This window comes from Charadrius vociferus, unplaced genomic scaffold (genome assembly GCF_000708025.1).
Source record: "Charadrius vociferus isolate BGI_N301 unplaced genomic scaffold, ASM70802v2 scaffold240, whole genome shotgun sequence".
Classification (NCBI taxonomy): Eukaryota; Metazoa; Chordata; class Aves; order Charadriiformes; family Charadriidae; genus Charadrius; species Charadrius vociferus.
The window spans coordinates 87104-105339 of record NW_009646417.1 but is presented as its reverse complement, the minus strand read 5'-3'; the positions used below and the strand labels follow the sequence as shown (position 1 = coordinate 105339).

The 18236-nt window shown below is 44.2% G+C and overlaps 1 protein-coding gene across 1 annotated transcript in view; it reads left to right on the top strand.

Annotated features, from left to right (window-relative positions):
- TSTD2 (thiosulfate sulfurtransferase (rhodanese)-like domain containing 2) overlaps positions 1–13966 on the top strand; it is a 15232-nt gene extending 1266 nt beyond the window's left edge. The window contains exons 2-9 of the mRNA XM_009880710.1: positions 3–303; positions 4534–4642; positions 6311–6436; positions 8564–8669; positions 10325–10443; positions 11095–11253; positions 12210–12348; positions 13584–13966. Of these exons, the coding sequence (XP_009879012.1) occupies positions 3–303; positions 4534–4642; positions 6311–6436; positions 8564–8669; positions 10325–10443; positions 11095–11253; positions 12210–12348; positions 13584–13843 (1319 nt within the window). The 3' untranslated portion in view covers positions 13844–13966. The remainder of the gene's footprint in view (positions 1–2; positions 304–4533; positions 4643–6310; positions 6437–8563; positions 8670–10324; positions 10444–11094; positions 11254–12209; positions 12349–13583) is intronic.
- Positions 13967–18236: the final 4270 nt, after the last annotated feature.

Sequence of the window (18236 nt, the reverse complement as noted above, 5' to 3'; positions counted from 1 at the left end):
AGCAAAGGAGGTGCCGCCCGCAGCCCGGTGTGCCGCCGGCGGAGAGGGAGTTCGGTGGCGGTGCTGCCGGCAGGCGTTTGAAGAGCTGTCCGGCATTCACCGACATGTGGCTCTGCAGCACGGCGGAGACATCGGGCAGCAGGCAGAGCCGATTGCAGAGCGGGCAGCTGCCGAAGTCAGCCCCTCGGGCGGCCCAGCGCCTGCGGGCAATGCAGACGGGCTAAACGGGCACTCTCGTTGCAGTCCTGAGATCTCCTGCGTGCTCCCAGACACAAGCCACATTAGCTATGATGATCTAACAAGGTAAGAAAGTCCATCAGTGGTTTGGAGGACCGGTACTGGCTAGGAATGGGGTGTTGGCCTGCTTACTCTTTACATGATTTTCTGCCAGTACTGCCATTTATTTTTATGAAGTTCAGTCAAGTGATACTTTAAGATATAGAAAGAGCCTTCGCTGATATTCCCTTAGATCTTCAGATGCCTTCCTGAGATACTTCTATAGATCTGAGATACTTCTATAGGTGTAGGTGACTCTAGGAGTTACTTGATTTATATGAATTCCTTTTACAGCTGCTCATGCCTGTACAACACATGCACATTACCACTGTACTGATACAGAAGTAGATGTGCTGCATTCTTTTGATTGTAAAGGTGGGAACTTTGAAGGATTGAACTATCAGACCTGTATCTTCCTGCATTGTTAAAGCAGACCTGTGCAGATTTTACTTCATAGAATCATAGGATGGTTTGGGTTGGAAGGGACCTTGAAGATCATCTAGTTCCAACCCCCCTGCCATGGGCAGGGACACCTCCCACTACACCAGGTTGCTCAAAGCCCCATCCAGCCTGGCCTTGAACACCTCCAGGGAGGACACACCCACAACTTTTATGGGCAACCTGTTGCAGTGTCTCAGCACCCTCACAGTAAAGAATTCTTCCTAATATCTAACTTAAATCTACCCTTTTTCAGTTTAAAATTGTCACCCCTCTTCCTATCATTACACTGTCTTATAGTCCCTCCCTATCTTTCCTGTAGCCCCCCTTTAAGTACTGGAAGGCTGCTGTAAGGTCTCCCCAGAGCCTTGTCTTCTCCAGGCAGAACAACCCCAACTCTCTCAGCCTGCTCCTCTCTTCGTTGTTGAGGCTGGAGTAACTTTTGCCAGGATGGGTGGCAGCAGGGTCTGTACTGCTACAGTGTCGGGGGGCAGCTGGTGCTCGTGCAGACGGTGATGGTGTGGTTTTCACTGTGGGCTGCAGTGGTGCGGGTGGGGGCACGGCTTTTGCTGGGACAAGCAGCGGCGTGGCTGGCCACACTACAGGCTGAGGAGTGGCTCTTGGGGTTTGAGTGGCAGCAGTGTGTGTTACCCTCTAGCTACTCCTGCACTGATGTTTCATAAGAAACCACCCCTGCAACACATTCAGGAACACCACCAACAAAATCATGATCTTAAAAAAGTAACAATCCTTATCGTCACAGCCCGAGAGGTTTCCATCCCCTAGCTCTGTTGGTGTCACTGTGGTATAAGCATCAAAGGGTGAAGTAAACTTTTCTCAGGTAAAACTGAAAGCGTAAGTAGTAATAGAATCCATCACATGATACCCAAGATATGCAGGTAGAGCTGTTATCCAACTAATCATATAATACATCTGAATTGTGAACCACACCAAAACAGCACATTTAAACTGTCTCATAAAAACACAAAAAGTAAGTAAACTATGCAACACGTTTGGCAGGTTAAAGAGACCTGACTCAATTAAGTGCAAACAAAGCTCTCTAAAGGCATGATGTAACATTTCGTTTAAGAACGACGTGATGTGAGCTGTCTGTTCTAATCTCTGAGCAAGCTGGAATTCAAACTGTTCAGGCAATCTATCACAGCTCTGGTCAATCCCTCAGGTGCCCCATGTTGGGCACCAACTAATCTGTCGTGGTTTAGGCCAAACTGGCCACCGGGTGAGTGACAGATGCTCCCCTCTACCTCTCTTCAAAGAAAGAGGCAGGAGAGGGAAAAAGAGACTTATGAGTTTAGAAGGAACTAAACCACTTTAATGAAATATTAATAATAAAATAAAAAGGAAATAATGAAATATATACAAAACCATATCAAACTCCCAGGATGACAGTCATGTCACCAGCTGGTGCTGGGGAGGTCCCAGACTGGACTCGGTGACAGATGGGATCTGGATTCAGGATCTGGATTCAGGATTGGCATCAAAGGCAGATGAACACACAGAGTCCTGCTCAGACATTGGCCACTGAAGAAAGAGGGCTGACCCTTTCATCCCTCAGCTTTTATACTGAGCATGAGGCAGATGGGATGGAATACCCCGTTGGTCAGTTTTGAGCCACCTGTCCTGTCTGCTCTTCCCTGCAGGTGGGACCTCTCTATGCTTTTTGGCTTCTGACCCTCCAGTGGGACAAATCACCAAGTTATCTGCCCTTGGGTGTTATAGCAATAAGTATAAGCAAGAGCCTCTCTGCATACCATGGCTTGTCATCAACTATAAACATAGGTCTTATCAGTCTGAGAGTGAACAGCATCTGCACAATATGATGTTGATTTCAGTAGTTAGAAGAGGCCTAGCTAAAAAGTAAATTTACTGGACAAAATTGGTCCTGTTTTACCTCAAACCAGGACCAACTGTCACCCCTCACCCTATCATTACACTCTCTGATAGAGTCCCTCCCTATCTTTCCTGTAGCCCCTTTTAAGTACTGGAAGACTGCTGTAAGGTTTCCCCAGAGTCTTTTTTCCAGGCTGAACAAGACCAACTCTCTCAGCCTGTCCTCGCAGCAGAGGAGCTCCAGACATCTCATCATTTTTGTGGCGCTCCTCTGGATCTGCTCCAACAGGTCTTTCCTTTGCTGGGGACTGCAGAGCTGGACACAGTGCTCCAGGTGGGGTCTCACCAGAGCAGAGCAGAGAGGCAGAATCACCTCCCTCAACCTGCTGGCCATGCTTCTTTTGATGCAGCCCAGGATATGGTTGTTTTTGTGTGCTGTGAGAACACATTGCCAGGTCATGTCCAGTTTTTTGCCTACCAACACCCCTGAGTCCTTCTCCTCAGGGCTGCTCTCAATCCAGTCATCACCCAGCCTGTATTTGTCTTTGGCATTGCCCCGATCCACGCATAAGGCCTTCCACTTGGCCTGGTTGAACTTCATGAGGTTTGCATAGGTCCACTTCTCCAGCCTGTTCAGGTCTGTCTGGATGGCATCTCTTCCCTCCAGCATGTTGACCACACCACACGGCTTGGTGTTACTGACAGACTTGCTGAGGCTGCACTCAATCCCAATGTCCATGTTGCCGACAAAGATGTTAAATAATACTGGTCCCAATATGGACCCTTGTGGGACACCACTTGTCACCTGAGCGTTGAGCTGTTGACCTCAACTGTTCGAGTACAGCCATCCAGCCAATTCCTTATCCACCAAGTCATCCATCTGTCAAATCCATGTCTCTCCATTTTAGAGACAACGATGTTGTATGGGACAGTATCAAATGCTTTGCACAAGTCCAGGTAGATAACGTCACTCTTTCTTCCTTTATCCACCAATGCTGTAACCCTGTCGTAGAAGGCCACCAAATTTTTCAGGCACAATTTGCCCTCAGTGAAGCCATGTTGGCTGTCACCAGTCTCCTCGTTATTTTCCGTGTGCCTTAGCAGAGTTTCCAGGAGGGTCTGCTTCATGATCTTGCGGGGCACCAAGGTGAGACTGAGCAGCCTGTAGTTCCCCAGCTCTTCCTTTTTTCCCATTTTAAAAATGGGCGTTATGTTTCCCCTTTTCCAGTCAGTGGGAACTTCACCAATCTGCCACGACTTTTCGAATAAGGCTAGGGGCTTAGCAACTTCATCTGCTAGTTCCCTCAGGACCCTTGGATGAATCTCATCAGGTTCTTGAAGACTTAGATCTATAAATGAGGAAGGACCGTAACAGAAAAGAGCAGAACAGCGGGGGATGCTCTGCAGGGGTCCCTTTTCTCAGCTCATTTAAGTACCTTAAGGGCTCCTTAATTATGAATATGTAGGTACATGAAAATGTTTCAGTCTGTGAGAGGGTTTGGCTTGTGCTGCTCAGAATGACGGCACACACAATCTCATTGAAAATTTTGGCTTTTTATGTTTAGATAGCTCAAGCACTTGAATTTTCAGTGTGCGTTTGTCAAATTAAGCACTTAATGTGATGGTTATGTGCACAGGAGTTCTTGTGTGTTGAGAGAAACTTGAGTAGAGCACACGGTAGGCCCCTGGCAGAGATGTCCCGTGCAGCACAGATGAGTTCATTTTGTAACCAGTCCTGAGAACTAGGAATGTGGGAGCTTGGTTTACTTCATATTTCTCTCTCTTGGAAGTAAGCCCATCAGTGCTAATTCTTCCGAAGTTTGTGGTGATGTTTTGTTTTGTTCTTCTCCTCACATCTGCCAGAAGAAAATCATCTGCTTTTTGAAGGGTTAATACAATAGTATATTTTTGTGCTTTCAACCTTAACATCTTTTTCTTATTTGTTCATCTTTGCCATGCTATGGACAGCAAGGTGGGAGAAGTACTTCTGTATTACTGTTACTGTGAGGTGAAGGATCCAGAGAAACTCTGTGCTTGGCAAAAGGCTCTGTGCCAGCATCTGCATCTCACTGGCAAGGTAAGGTTTTAGGCAATGAATGTATTCTTAACAGAAAAGCATCTTCTTTGCTTAGTGCAGGACGATGGGGCATGTGGAGGACCAGGTGTTTTGCACCACAAGGTGATAGTCTGTTGTGATCCCATTAAGAAAGGCACTCAGACTCTGTACAGTAGCATTTAAAATGCTATTAAAGACCTAATGTTACAAAGAAAAAGAAAATAATGCAGATAGTATTTTATTGCTTTCAATGCTGGGAACCCTGAGTTGTGCAGGATTGAGTGAGCCTCTGATCCACGTTCAGCACACTGTGCAAACCCTGTCCTTGCAAGGGTTACCCCATTTCCATCATTCAAACTGTTACAGATGGTTTTGTGCAGGACAAGTTTTTTCATCGCTCCTACTGTCAAATAGAAAGGATATTCACATGAGAACTGTTTGATGCACTTTTAGTTAAAGGCAAGGACGCGCAGGTGGCATAATCACGGGCATCAACAGTGAGCTCCATGCAGGCATCTCTGTCAGGATTATCAGGCTGAGTTTATCCTGCGGCTGAAGGGTACGTGCAGCACAACACAGCCTGAACGCCAAGCTGGAGGTGCAGCGCTGCGCAGCATGGGTCTGGGCTTGCTCCAGTAAACTGTTACGTGTATCACTAACTCCTCAATGCGTAATGGTCTTCCAGTCAGAATCTCTACACTGAGCTGTAATCCATACTGTCGGGAGAAACTGACAGCTTAGACCACACCATAGGATAGCAGTGGTCATTCCTGCACAGAGTCTTTGTTCTTTTCATTCCTGGCAGACTAGACTAAGGAGGTGAGTTGGCTCATCTAGCTGGCCTCTTGAGGTTGTGGGCAAAGGTGAATTTTAGCCTCATGAAACTGATGTTCTAGGCTATCTGTGGGGAGAAGGATTTTTCAAAGAGGTCAACTTGGAGCAGGAGACTACTTTTATCTTTCACTTGTCTTCCTAAGTAGCTTCTCTTTCTCTGCCGGTGGTAGGTGCCTTCCGTGTTCTACATCAGCGCAGGTCTGGGGGTGAAATGTCCTGATGCATTCACTTCATGGATTTTTTACTCAGCTGTCTTGTCTGGTGGTTGGTATTTTTTGGTGGGTTTTTTTTTTTCATCTGCAAGACAGGTACAGCATTTGCCTTCTCAACCAGTTTTTTCCTTGCCTCTTATATTCAGTCTTTTAAAAAATTTTTTCACCACTTCAGAGTTTTTGTTCGCTTGTCAGTGCTGGAGATAAAATGACTCATACTGAAATTTAATATTACATGCAATATTATGCATATTCACATTTTCCTTTTAGCTGTGTGAGTCACTGGGCACAATCCCATTGTTCTTCCTGAGGCAGACTTCCAGTAGGAATTTTAATGCTGACTGCGGGATTTGCCTGTTAACCAGTTAGCGTTTCTCTATTGCAGAAACTTTCCTAACTGTCCTGTTGTCATTCTTTTGAAATGGCTCAAAAGTGGTTACTGGGGTTTTATTCCTATTTTATTTACTGTCTTTTCTATCTTCAACTTCAGTGTAACCATCTTGTCCTTCCTTCCTCAGTAGTCTCTTTTCTGGACATATTTCTCTGTCTGCCTTTTGTCACCCAGTCCTATTTTGCTAATTTCGCTGTGATCTGGTTTTGCTGTTACTAAGCCTTAGCTCCAGCTTCTCCTCTTGCCTTCTAGGTACGAATTGCTTCAGAAGGGATTAATGGGACAGTTGGTGGAAGCAAAGTAGCTACCAATCTCTACATTGAAGTTATGCTTTCCCAGCCTCTGTTCAAAGACATTTTATCTCAAGAGGATTTCAAGGTATGAAAAAAAATAATTTCTACGCAGACATTGTTAATTCAGGATGTTTACTTTTTGAGAAAGAAGCATATTGCTTCTTGATAGTACTAATTCTGCTGTAGCAGTTCTGCTCTCCCAGCACTGACCTAAGCCCAAGGTTCCTAACCTGACTTTGTTTAGATATCTCTGCTGTTTTTTAGCAGCAGTAGCAGTTATCATGAGCATTGATAGCAGCTGCTACAAGCTTTGGCAGCTACAGGTGCAGCTGCAAAGCCCTCCATATGGAGGTGAATGAAGGAGTGTTCTTCAGCCCCGTTCTTCAACAAGCATTTACTCCAACTTGACTGCTAAAACTGAGGCATCACAACATTCACTTACCCAAGCAAAGTATTCCTACACTTTCTTCACCCCGATTTGAGATGCTCACCTAGAAGCTTACTGGTTTAGGTTCATGCAAGCTTTGGTGTCCATATAGGTGCACTGGCAGTTCCGTGAATTGGATGTCTGCTAGAGAAAATAGACAGGCAGAGTCACGAGGTTTCTCCCTACTCCAGTTAGTGCCTGACTGGAGGGAGAGTGAGGTGCTAACTTCTGCTTGAGCGTAGGCATATGTGCTGATTGCTGTCTTCAGATGGTGATGGCAGCTGTGGCTGGCACCGTATGGCATTCTGGTAGCCTCTTGCTGCGCCAGCACTGTAGGTATTGCTTCCTCCATGAGGAAGGAAAACTGGTGGGTTTTTTAGCTGTTTTTCTTTTCCACACAATTTTATTTGCAGGGAGTACTATTTTGTTTACCATAAATAACTAGATCAAAGAGAGTGAGGGAAACTCAAATCCCATGTAGAGCTGCAGTGCTGATTCAGTCTTAGCTTTTTAACCATCTGTTCTGCTTGGCTGATTTTCAAGGGTAAATGTGACCTGTTAGTTACAGTGATGTGTAGATGCAAAAACAAAACAGGGATGGAATTTTACCTTGACCTTGGCAAAAATTCCAACCCTACATGATCTCTCTGGGCATTGACACTCATGCATGAGTACACGATGGCTTATCTGTCTCACAGTTCCTCTGCATGCTGTATACCCAAGTAAGCGGGGATTTTGGGTCCCTGTGCCATGAAGACATGGGCATAGAGGAGTGAAAATTGTGCTTGGGGCAAAATACTCAGTGGCCACTGTAGTTGCTACAGACAATTTCTGTGATAGCTGGGACAGCGCCACACAGCACTGCACTTCTGTTTGAGTGTTTATATGTTTGATGATGCCTAAGCCATGTTTGAGGCTCAGCCTCGCAGAAATTCCAAATTGCTGTTGCCTGCAGTGTGGGTCCCTACCAAAAAAACCTTCCCAGGACTTCTAAAGGGAAAATCCTGTGCTTGATTTTGGGGGCGGGCGGGCAGGCAGTGTCAGACTCCACTAACAGGTCTTGAGCCTGGCTGACCTCCCATATGTCTCTTTCACGCCCATGAACCACTGCAGTTCTCATTGCACATCTCCTGACCAGAGGCGCAGCTGTGCTTGTGTCGGGGGTCAGAGGGCCTGAAAAGAACTGCAGGGCCCAGAGCTGTCAACATGATCTGGTACTGGACAAGGTTCTTTAATATTCCTGTCAGGGTCAGCATGCTCTGCAGGGGCCTCAGCTTTCTCATGATAGGTGCTGGTGATGTTTCTGACTAATATCTGTTCTCCTTCCTGCTCCTCGGTGACTCGCACCTCACACCAAATGGTGCCTGTCTCACCAGCAGAGTAGTCATTGATCCTAAGACACCTGTCTGCCAGGTCATGGTAGGGGTCCACTGCCTAAACCTCAGGATTGAGAGTGTGGATTTCCGTGGGAGAGATGTTTCTTTCCCTCAGCCATTGAGACACTTTCATATTCTAGTGAGTTAATCATAGAATCATAGAATGGTTTAGGTTGGAAAGGACCTTGAAGATCACCAAGTTCCAACCCCCCTACCACAGGCAGGGACACCTCCCACTAGACCAGGTTGCCCAAGGCCACGTCCAGCCTGGCCTTGAACACTCCCAGCGATGGGGCCTCAACAACCTCTCTGGGCAACTCTCTGAGTTGTAGAAATTAAAGTGAATGGGTAATTTTAATCTTGACACCTTGCAAATTTTGGTGGATTATTTTTGTGTTTCATTTCCTAGAGCAGTGCAGGAGGATCCCACTGTTTCCCAGACCTTCGAGTTGGAGTATTCAAAGAAATTGTACCTATGGGCATTGATCCAAAGATAGTGTCTTATAAAGAAACTGGTAAGTTGATTTAATGAAAAATAAAGCCTCTCGCCCAAGTGAGAAGTAAGTGAAGAATAAAGTATTCTCATCAAAAACATTTCCTTCTGCACAGTGGCCAGGACACAGGAGAAGTAAATACAGAAATTGATTTCTTATTGACAGTCCGAAGTTACTGCTGCAGGGAATTTGCTCGTCCAGGTTTTGGTTTGTTAAGTGTTTAACTGCCTCAAAAAACTTCAGAATTAACTTAGTGATCTGTGGGAAACAGTAACGGTTCAAATGACATCAAGCAGTTACCTGGTTTTGGGGTAGGGACACACTTTGTGTTTTAGTCAGGGAATAAGTCATTGAACATCTGCTAAAGGCAGATGTAAGGTGGAACTATGTAAGGTGGTTAGGAAGACATTTAAATGCATGAATACTTGTTCATACTTGTTCTAAATATTCTGTAGGTGCTTGAGACTGCTCCGAAATGATACCGTATAAAGAGCTCCAATGCACTCTCATTGTGGTTAGCTTGCAGTAAGAACCAAACTGTATAGAAAAAGCTTTCCATGGAGACTTCAGTGGACTTTGGTGCTGTGGGTTTCTTTAAGAAAATGCTAGAATCCCACTGAACCTTACAGTTGAATATATACATGTTCCTATGTTAGGGACTTGGCTTTAATTGTGTTGAAGTTAGCAGCTGTGCTTCTACCTTTTATATGAAAGCAAAGCCAAGTTCTGCATCAGGTTCATGCCCCTCCTCACATGATGTAACACTGGCTATATTTGTTTTCTGCTACCTGTAGGTCCTTAGTAAGGATTATGCCAAATAAGATGTTACTGGCTATGCATCTGTTAAGAGGACACTTATGTAGGTGGAAAGCAAGAGCACAGCAGATAGCAATTAACAGAGCAGTTTTGGGCTTTTTTTTTGCACCAAGAGGTTTTGTTGGTGGTAAATTTCTACAGCATGTGGTTTTGGCAGAGGATTTTTTTTTTCCCCATTTTTTGGCAGTTTGTGGGTGTATGTTTGGATTTTTATTTCTTTTTTCCTCCTATTTTACAGCATTTTATGGAGATGGTTCCCATTACTCTGGCAGGTTGCCTGTAGGGTTATTTTTTAATAAGGTAACGGATTTTGGTGGGGGAGGTTTTTTGATTTTCAGTAGGTTGGGAGTCCTAGTCCTGTGCAACCTAAAAGCTGAGAAACTTTATGTAAATTGAAGTTGTACTGAAAGTAATACATGCTTATGTAAGTTTTCCATTTTTATCAACAGAGTTTCATTGAAAAAATTGTATTTCTGTATGCTTCTGCGCCTCCAAATGTCATGAAGGATGAACAAAGGGAAGGGAAACATTTTTCATTCTTGCTTTTACAACTGCAAGAGTTTCCAGGGGGACATAACAAAGATCATAGAGACAGGCGCCTGTCTGCTGCTTCTTTTGTCATGTGGAACAGTGTTATGTTTGCTTTCATTTGCCAATAGGAAGCCAAACATGGATAAACTTGGCTGGTTGAGTTTGGATGAAAAGTCTGTGAACTGTCACAGAAAATTTTTGTTTGGAAATCTGAGGAGAACCTGGATCAGCGAGATCATATGTAACATTGTTTTGTAGTTCTGCTTCTCCCTTCTTTTTTTTTTTTTTTCTCTCCCACCTCCCCCCCCCCCTTTCTTTTCTTGTTAAAGGAATCCATTTATCCCCTCAGGAATTTCATACAGAAGTAGAACAGTATTTGTCTCAGGCCAGACAAGGACAAAGCGATACCATCTTGCTGGACTGTCGGAACTTCTATGAAAGTAAAATAGTAAGTGCTGTTTGCCTGCTTCTTGCAGTATGTTACAGGTGCGGGGGGGAAGCATTTCACATTGTGAGGGTGTAACCTTACTGGAAGAAGAGATTCCGTATTACAGTTTGGCTGTAATATGTACAAAGTTCAGTTTAGTAATGAATATTGGACACAAGCAGCAGAGGACCTGCTCAGCAACTCAGCATGGATCCTGCCCAGCTAAGTGCCTATACAGCTTGGGGCACGAAGAAGACAAAGTGGTCCATACAACATTAGCAGGGAATACCATATAGCTTGAAGTAAAAGTCGTGTAATTTGTAAGGATGTTTTCCAGCATTTTTGCCTTGTCCCATATGTCAAAAAGAATAGGGACATCTTGCTGTCACACCCACCAGCTCTCCCGCACTGTTGTGGCTCCTTCTGTGACAGTTCTGTTCTGCTTATCTCCGTCTTTTATGTTTGGATGAGGAGACGTGCTGTTTCCAGAATCCTCTTACAGATTTTAACAGGTATTTTGATGTATAAATGCAGCTGAGGAACTGCCTTAAGCAGCTGCAGTGAGCTGAGTGTTCTGGCCCAAAGGTTTGTTACTTTCTATAGTTTGAGACACAGACCTTGCCATGTAAGACTGCTTGTAACCAGTCGCATGGCCATCTGTTGTTATTGCAGGGACATTTCCAGGGCTGTCTGGCTCCAGATATCAGGAAGTTCAGCTATTTTCCCAGCTATGTAGATGAAAACCTGGAGCTTTTTAAAGACAAGCGTGTCCTGATGTACTGCACAGGAGGGATTCGTTGTGAAAGAGGCTCTGCTTACCTACGGAGCAAGGTGAGATGTCATTCTGAGGGCACAAGTGTTGGGGAGTTGAGACTGCTTTAGGGGCAGCTTTCTTTTATTTTGCTGGTAAATTCTTATTGAGCACAAACTGCTCAATGAGCAGGTGGGGAGATAAATGTCTCTGACGCACACTTGCCTCAGGCTGTCTGTCAAGGACGTGGGTAGTTTAATGCAGCTCACGACGATCTGCATGGATGAGTGTCACAGCAGTGATTGCTCTGTGAAAATAATTATATAACCCTTTTGCTGAGAAGAGGTATTTGTAAGTCTGCCCTGCCCATTGTAACAGTGTTTTAGGTGGGCTTGAGAGCATTCTGCAGTGTTTCCACAAGCTCTGTCTAGGTTATGCTTTGTAGTCATTACTCGCACAGCTTGAGCATCTCAGAGTGCTGAAAATCAGTGAGTCAGTATTTTCCCAGTGTTGTGGAATTAAATCCACCACGCTGCTTTGTTCTAATTGTGCTTTCCATCCCACTCTTTTCCTGGATCCTTCCCTCAAGGAGCAAGGGAACAGCACACATGTATGTTCTCCAGAGATTTAAACTTTGATGTTTTCTCTGCTGCACCAATGTGAACCCTGAGAAATTCTGCTCCTGGTAACATCTCACTATATAGAAACAGAACAAGTAGCGGTTCACAGAGGTTCAAAAGCATTTGACCTGTAATGCAGCAAACCTCCCTCAGCTGAGGAGGTTACCAGCCTTTTTTTTGACTGTAACATTAAATGGACATTTGGGTTCATGTCAACAAGCCAGCATTGTGGAGCTGCCCAGTAATCCCTGGTGGCACTGCCTAGAGTCATGGGTGCACGTGGTGCCATCTGATGGTCACTGAGAAGATGCTGCTTTTCGTTGCCTCCCGGCGTTTACAAAATTTGCTTTGGGAACTCTGGCACACCACCTCTGCTGCTGTCTCCTTCAGCTTTTCTGCTAATATGCTTTAAACAGGCAGTGTGCAGAGAGGTATACCAGCTAAAAGGTGGAATTCACAAGTACCTGGAAGAGTTTCCAGATGGATTCTACAGGGGGAAGCTGTTTGTGTTTGATGATCGTTACGCCATTTGTTCCAATGAAGATATCATCTCAGGTAGGACTAGATAATGTAAGTGCAGAAGGCTGGGAAGCTATTGCAATCGTTTCCACAGGGATGTGCAGGATAGGGGCAGCCAAACTGGTCTGTGTAGTTCTTCCTCATACTTGCTTTGATCTTTTAGTGCTATCACTTTTCATGATAATTATCAACTCTATGGCTTTAACACATAAAATAGAAATGTGAGAAAAGGGGGTCACTAAACAGAGTTCCCTAAAACTGGAGCAGTAAACTGCATCCCCTACAGAACAGCTGCTGTTACGAGCCATTTGCAGCTATGGAGTTATATGTCAAGCACCACTGCTGTCAGCTGTTCTCTGCTCCGGTAATCGCACAAAACATCAGCACAGACTGCCAGGCACTGGGAGAGTGGTAGCACTAAGCTCTACAGCACTTTGTTATTTTCATGCTTTAAAAGTTTCTGTAGCCTGTAGAATTTCAGTGACCTCTAGCTGAAGTTGTTAAGAACATTGCCTGGTCTTCTGGCTGGGGTCGCTCTTCAGATATTGCAAATGAAATATCTGTTTTCTTCTTCTCCGTTGCCAGGTAACAAATAGATGGAATTTGGCTCTAGCCTTCTTTAGGAAGCAGTGCTAGTTTTTCTCTGAGTGGGTAACTTTTTGAGCATAACCTCATTCCTCCTCTGCAATTACCCTATACATCTTGAAGGGGCCTGGCTTGGTGTAGAAACAGAACACAACATGGATACATCAGAGCCATCCCTACAGAAGTTTGAAGGGGAAGTGTTGGGGTACGCACCTTCTTGATGGTACAGCTAAACTGGGCTGTAGCTTTCAGTTAAAGGGTTAAAACCTGTCTGATGTTGTGGAAGGAGTCTACCAGGACTACAAGTTACACTACAGGAAGTCTCATGGCACCCTTTTCCCCAGCAGACAACATTCCTGCATATTTCTTTAATTACCACCAGTATATCTTTCTTCTTCTCTTGGCAGCAAGAATCTTTAAATCTGTCTAATCAGAACTAGAGGAAGGACTAGTGAGCACGTTTTCCTTTTCCTGAAAGACAGCTGTCCTATGTTTTTTTGCATCAAAATCAGAAGTTTAAAAAAGAACTAGGTTCTAGAAGATCAAACTGAATAAAGTATGAATTAAAAACCTGGAAGACAATAGATGTGAAAGATTGCACCCCCCTGGTGCCATGGAAAACCCTCTGCAAGGGGGACAGGTGGGGCAATGTGGGTGTTAACTTTTTCTTTTCCTCCTCCCTCCAGCATGCAGATACTGTGGGACTCTGTGGGACCAGTATAAACTATGTTCCAGCCAGCACTGCCGGCAGCTTGTCCTGACATGTCCAAGTTGTCGCAACAAAGGTCTTACTGCTTGCTGTCCTGTTTGTCAAGAGAAAGAGCTCACGGTGACTTCAAGGGCTTCAGGACAGATGCTTAAGGAGGAATGTGAATGTACAAGGAGTCGGCCAAGGGTACCTATTGAACACGTCTTGCAAAGGACGCTGGATGCAGGAAAAGATTAAGCAGTTTCATTAGCTAATCTGACACGTGCTAATGAGAAGGGCTTCTATAACCAGATCCCTATCTGTTATTCAGTTAGGTTTGGAAATCATGAAAATGTCTTGGCTTAGAAAGTGTTGTTTATATGCTGCCTTTAGGCCTACAGTATGCCCTGAAAACCATCCATCACGTGACTGTAAATTACCAGAGTGCCCAACCCATCACCAGCACTACAGGATTCCTCTCCCTGGATACAGTCTTGTAGCGTGGCCTCTACTATGGGGATTTTGGAGCAGAGTATGTGTGATAGGACACAGCTGCTCACAATTCAAAAGAAACTCAAGGTGTCCCTGGCATGGCAGGGGGGTTGGAAGTAGATGATCTTTAAGGTCCCTTCCAACCTAAACCATTCTATGGTTCCATGATTCTGTGACATAAGAACAATTCCATTCTTTTCCTCCTGCACAGAGATGGATCTGTCTGACCTCTCCATTGATCATGCATTTGCTTCAATAGCTAGTGCTAGGGTGTGAAAACAGCAGATGTATCAGTTGGGTGTGGTTATGTCACCAGATTAGAGCTGAAGATGTTTTCCACGTACACACCACCTGCCTGCATCTCTTGCTTTATACCAGTGAGCAGCAAAGGGTAGTTACCTGAAGTCACCGACTTGACTCCTGTGTGAAACTGGCTGAAGACAGTGTAAGGACCCCTCTTGTAACTGGAGCAAAGGCCCACAGATACCATCTGCCCTGCCGTACTTGTTGTGTGGGACTTGTAGGATGAACAGCAAAAGTAATCCTTATTCCAATGCTCTGTCTCCCTGGGAACTGTTGTTTCCCTCAACTTGTCAGTACATGAAATATCCAGGGCTCAGCTCTGCTTGCACTACAAAAATCCGACAGCTTGAAGCATGTTGAAACCGAGACACACAGAGAGGGGAGCACAGAGACTGTCAAAATACCAGCATTATGGCACTGGAAGTGATACTGACATGTGCATAAATGTCCGCAACAGCTATAAGGAAATTGGAAGATCCTTTATCCAAGTTAAATCATTCAAGATTTGGGAAGCATTTGTGCTTTATAAACATGGGCTGAGTTTTTCAAAAGCTGTGAGATGTTTATGCGATTTCCAGCTCCTATTAGTAGAGAAATTGGTTTTGAATTTTAAGGGATCCACAGCATATGACCGCAAAATACTTTTCTGCCTGCTGCTTTGTGTGCCTGATGCTGTATAATATACAGAAAGGTTTTATTAATAGTGTAGATGATGTGTCTTGGCTGAAAAATGTCTTTTAAACTTACTGTCATTCTTGGTACTGAATAGTAGTTAGTCATTAGAGAATCAAAATCACTTACTAGGTTTTTGGGGATTTTTATTGGCAACTGCTTTTAAAAGCAAGAAAACAGTTTACTCAGGTTTATGCAGTTGCTTAATGACAGTTGGGACAATGTTATTTTCATATAGATTGTCACTTTCTCCCACAGTGCTATGGATTCAGCAGGCCTCACTGTTGGCTTGACTGGCAACTTCAAGACATGGACATTGGTTCCATTAAAGCCATGGCAAGCATTTCTTATTACTTCCAGTATTGCTACCATGAAATCAGCGGGCCTTTCATGAAGCAAAACTCTGAAACTTACAAATGTCTCCCTTGGGAATCTTTCTAGGATGGTATTTAATAGTAAATCTGTGCACAATCCATACTGGAGAAGAAATTGGAAAATTTCCATTGGTTGACTTCTTCAGCAAAAGTCTAGGCAGCACTTATGGTCCCCTGGCATCTTGCCTCCCAAGCTTTGCTGGCCAGTTTACCTCTGTGCTTTTGAGGACTGGAATATTTGTGGAAAAACATGCAAGGTCTACTTGCAGGCCTAGTCTACAGCACTGATGGGAATGCCCCAACTTGCATATTACAGTTTCTCTTTTCTTCATGCATTAGGCTAAAAAGAACACAATTTTATAATTCAGTCTATCAGCAAGGCTGGAACACTGCAATCTATTTGGAAGGCTGTTTCTATATCACTTATCAGTACAGAATGGCAACAACTATATTTTATATGTAAACTTCTAAAACTCCTATGAGATGATAAATAACCTTTAGTGCTTCCATGGTAATTTCTAAAGTACTGCACAAATACACTTCACCTGTTACGCTGGAGGTGCTTAATTCTGCAGAGGTAAATACTGAAACCTAGCTAGCTGTTTGCCACGTGGTAGACCTGACTACAAGGTACAATTCTCCTGAGAGCTCCTGGTAGCTGGATATTCTACCTCAAAGGCAGAGGGGAGCCATGGGGTCTCCTCTGGTCCTTGCTGCACTAAGGCAAGGGAGGAGAAGGGTTTAAGATGTACAGATGGAGGCCCATAAAGCCAGGTTCCCTCTGCTGCAGAGAGGGGAGTCAGGGGATAAGAGACATCCTTAGGCTCCCTCTTGCAAGTTAGCCTGTGAGCAGCTTCTGTATCCTGCCTTCTGGATTAGTCTTGTCAGATTAATACAACTAAGGACTTGCCATGTGAAATGCTGTGTGGTGGGATCCAGGCATCTCGGTGGTAATGCCCGAGAGAAGGCACATATTAGCTCCAGGAGAGTGAGAATTAAGCAGGATTGCATGTGACTGCCAGATGCTGCAGTCTGCAGATGGCTTTTTCCCCTTCTGGAGAGATGCTGGGACAAACAGTGATCCATTTGCTCTTATATATCATCGTTTTGTAGCTCTCTTGCTGCACAGCTTGATGCCTTTTACCACAAAGCCTGATGCCTCTCGGCACAGCCTGACTGCTGCACAGCTCTCAGCTCTCGCATGCATCTTTCAGCAAAGTGGCTTTATAAGGATCAACTGAGGAACCTGGAGTGATCCTGCCAGCTTAATGTATATTTGGACTACACGGTTGATTTGGATGCTGCTACAGTGAAACACACAACGAAGTTCTTGCCTTTTTATTTTTGCCTTTTCTTTTTTTAAGGGCTTTTTTTTTTTTGCATTTTTGAAAAAATGCTGTTGTAGTATCCATGGTAGTGCTCCCTGCCCTGCACGTGCATCTCCTTGTATGTCTGGGTTTCTTAGCACCATCAGGCTTTCCCAGGATAAGACGCATTTATGTTCTTCTGCAGCCAATGGAAGAGCTGAGCCCCTCTCACACAAATCTGAGTGGATGGCTCAGCTGAAATTGTGTGGCTCCAGTTTGATGATTTAGCTGACCGTTTTGAAGTCTTCGCAGTGCATATGGAAGAAAGAGGCTGTCTGCCAGTTTCGTTTCGGGTTTTTTTTTTTTTCCAAAACATTTTCAAGTTTTTTTTGTATTCTTTTCATTTTCTGATACAGAACTTGCCGGGAAGAAGCTATAGTGAAGCATTTTATTTGACACCACCGGTGCATTTATTAAGATTTAAAGAGCAACAAATATGTTTCCCACATTACTGAAAGTATAGTGTTTCTCTGCTTCATTGGTCAGAGCTAAATCACGTGTGGTGTTTGCACACAAGCTCTGAAGAAATCTGTGGGACTTTTCCTGGAATATGTGTAAAACGCTGTAAAACTTCACTCAACAGATGTGTACAGTCAGATTTCTAGCAAGTGAGAACATTTTCTAGGACAGATAGTCATCAGACCAAGAGTAAGGCTTCAGTACGGCAACACTTCTGCCAGGAAACTCTTCCTACTGAGCAGGATCCCACCCACGTTAATAGCAAGAGTTTTGGATGGGATAGTGCTTGGTCTTATCCACTGCACTACGCAAACCTGTGGAGAATTTGTCCCAGGCTAGATGATGGGTGGTGGAACTGCCTGACAAAAAGCTGACTGACTACATGCAGTGTAAGTTCAGGGTTGGGGTATTTCACTTAACAGGCACAACATTTATTGTTGCATTTATGCAGACATTAGGGACAGCAGTAAAAGAAACAATCCCAGGCAAAACAAAATTTAATTAATGGCCACGGTAATCTAGACAAAACAGCAAAGAGAGAGAATTTGACTTGTTTCCAGCGAGTATCTGCACACACGCTTTTAATATTAGGAAACTGAAAGGAATAGGGATTAGGAGAGAGGGCTCTGGTTTGCTGACTGGTTTGGCCATCGCTGTGAGCTTAGGATTTGCATCACATCTCTAAAGGTGATGGTTTTCTTCAGACATGCTTAGGATAGCAGGATATTAACCCATCCTAAACTGCTCAGTTTTTGAGGCTCTGTTTTATAATTGGTGGCCTTAAGTTCCATTTAATCAGGGGGTGGAGATCAATTTTTTTCTAAGAAACACAGGGATGCATTTGAAACAGCATCTCCAACTAAATGACTCAGCAAATGTCGGTAAAAAAATGTAATTCACAATTCGTGAAATTAGCCATGTTTCCAGGTAGTAAAAGTGCTTGTTAAAATAGTTGCTCCTCTACAGTTACTTGAGATCAATTTG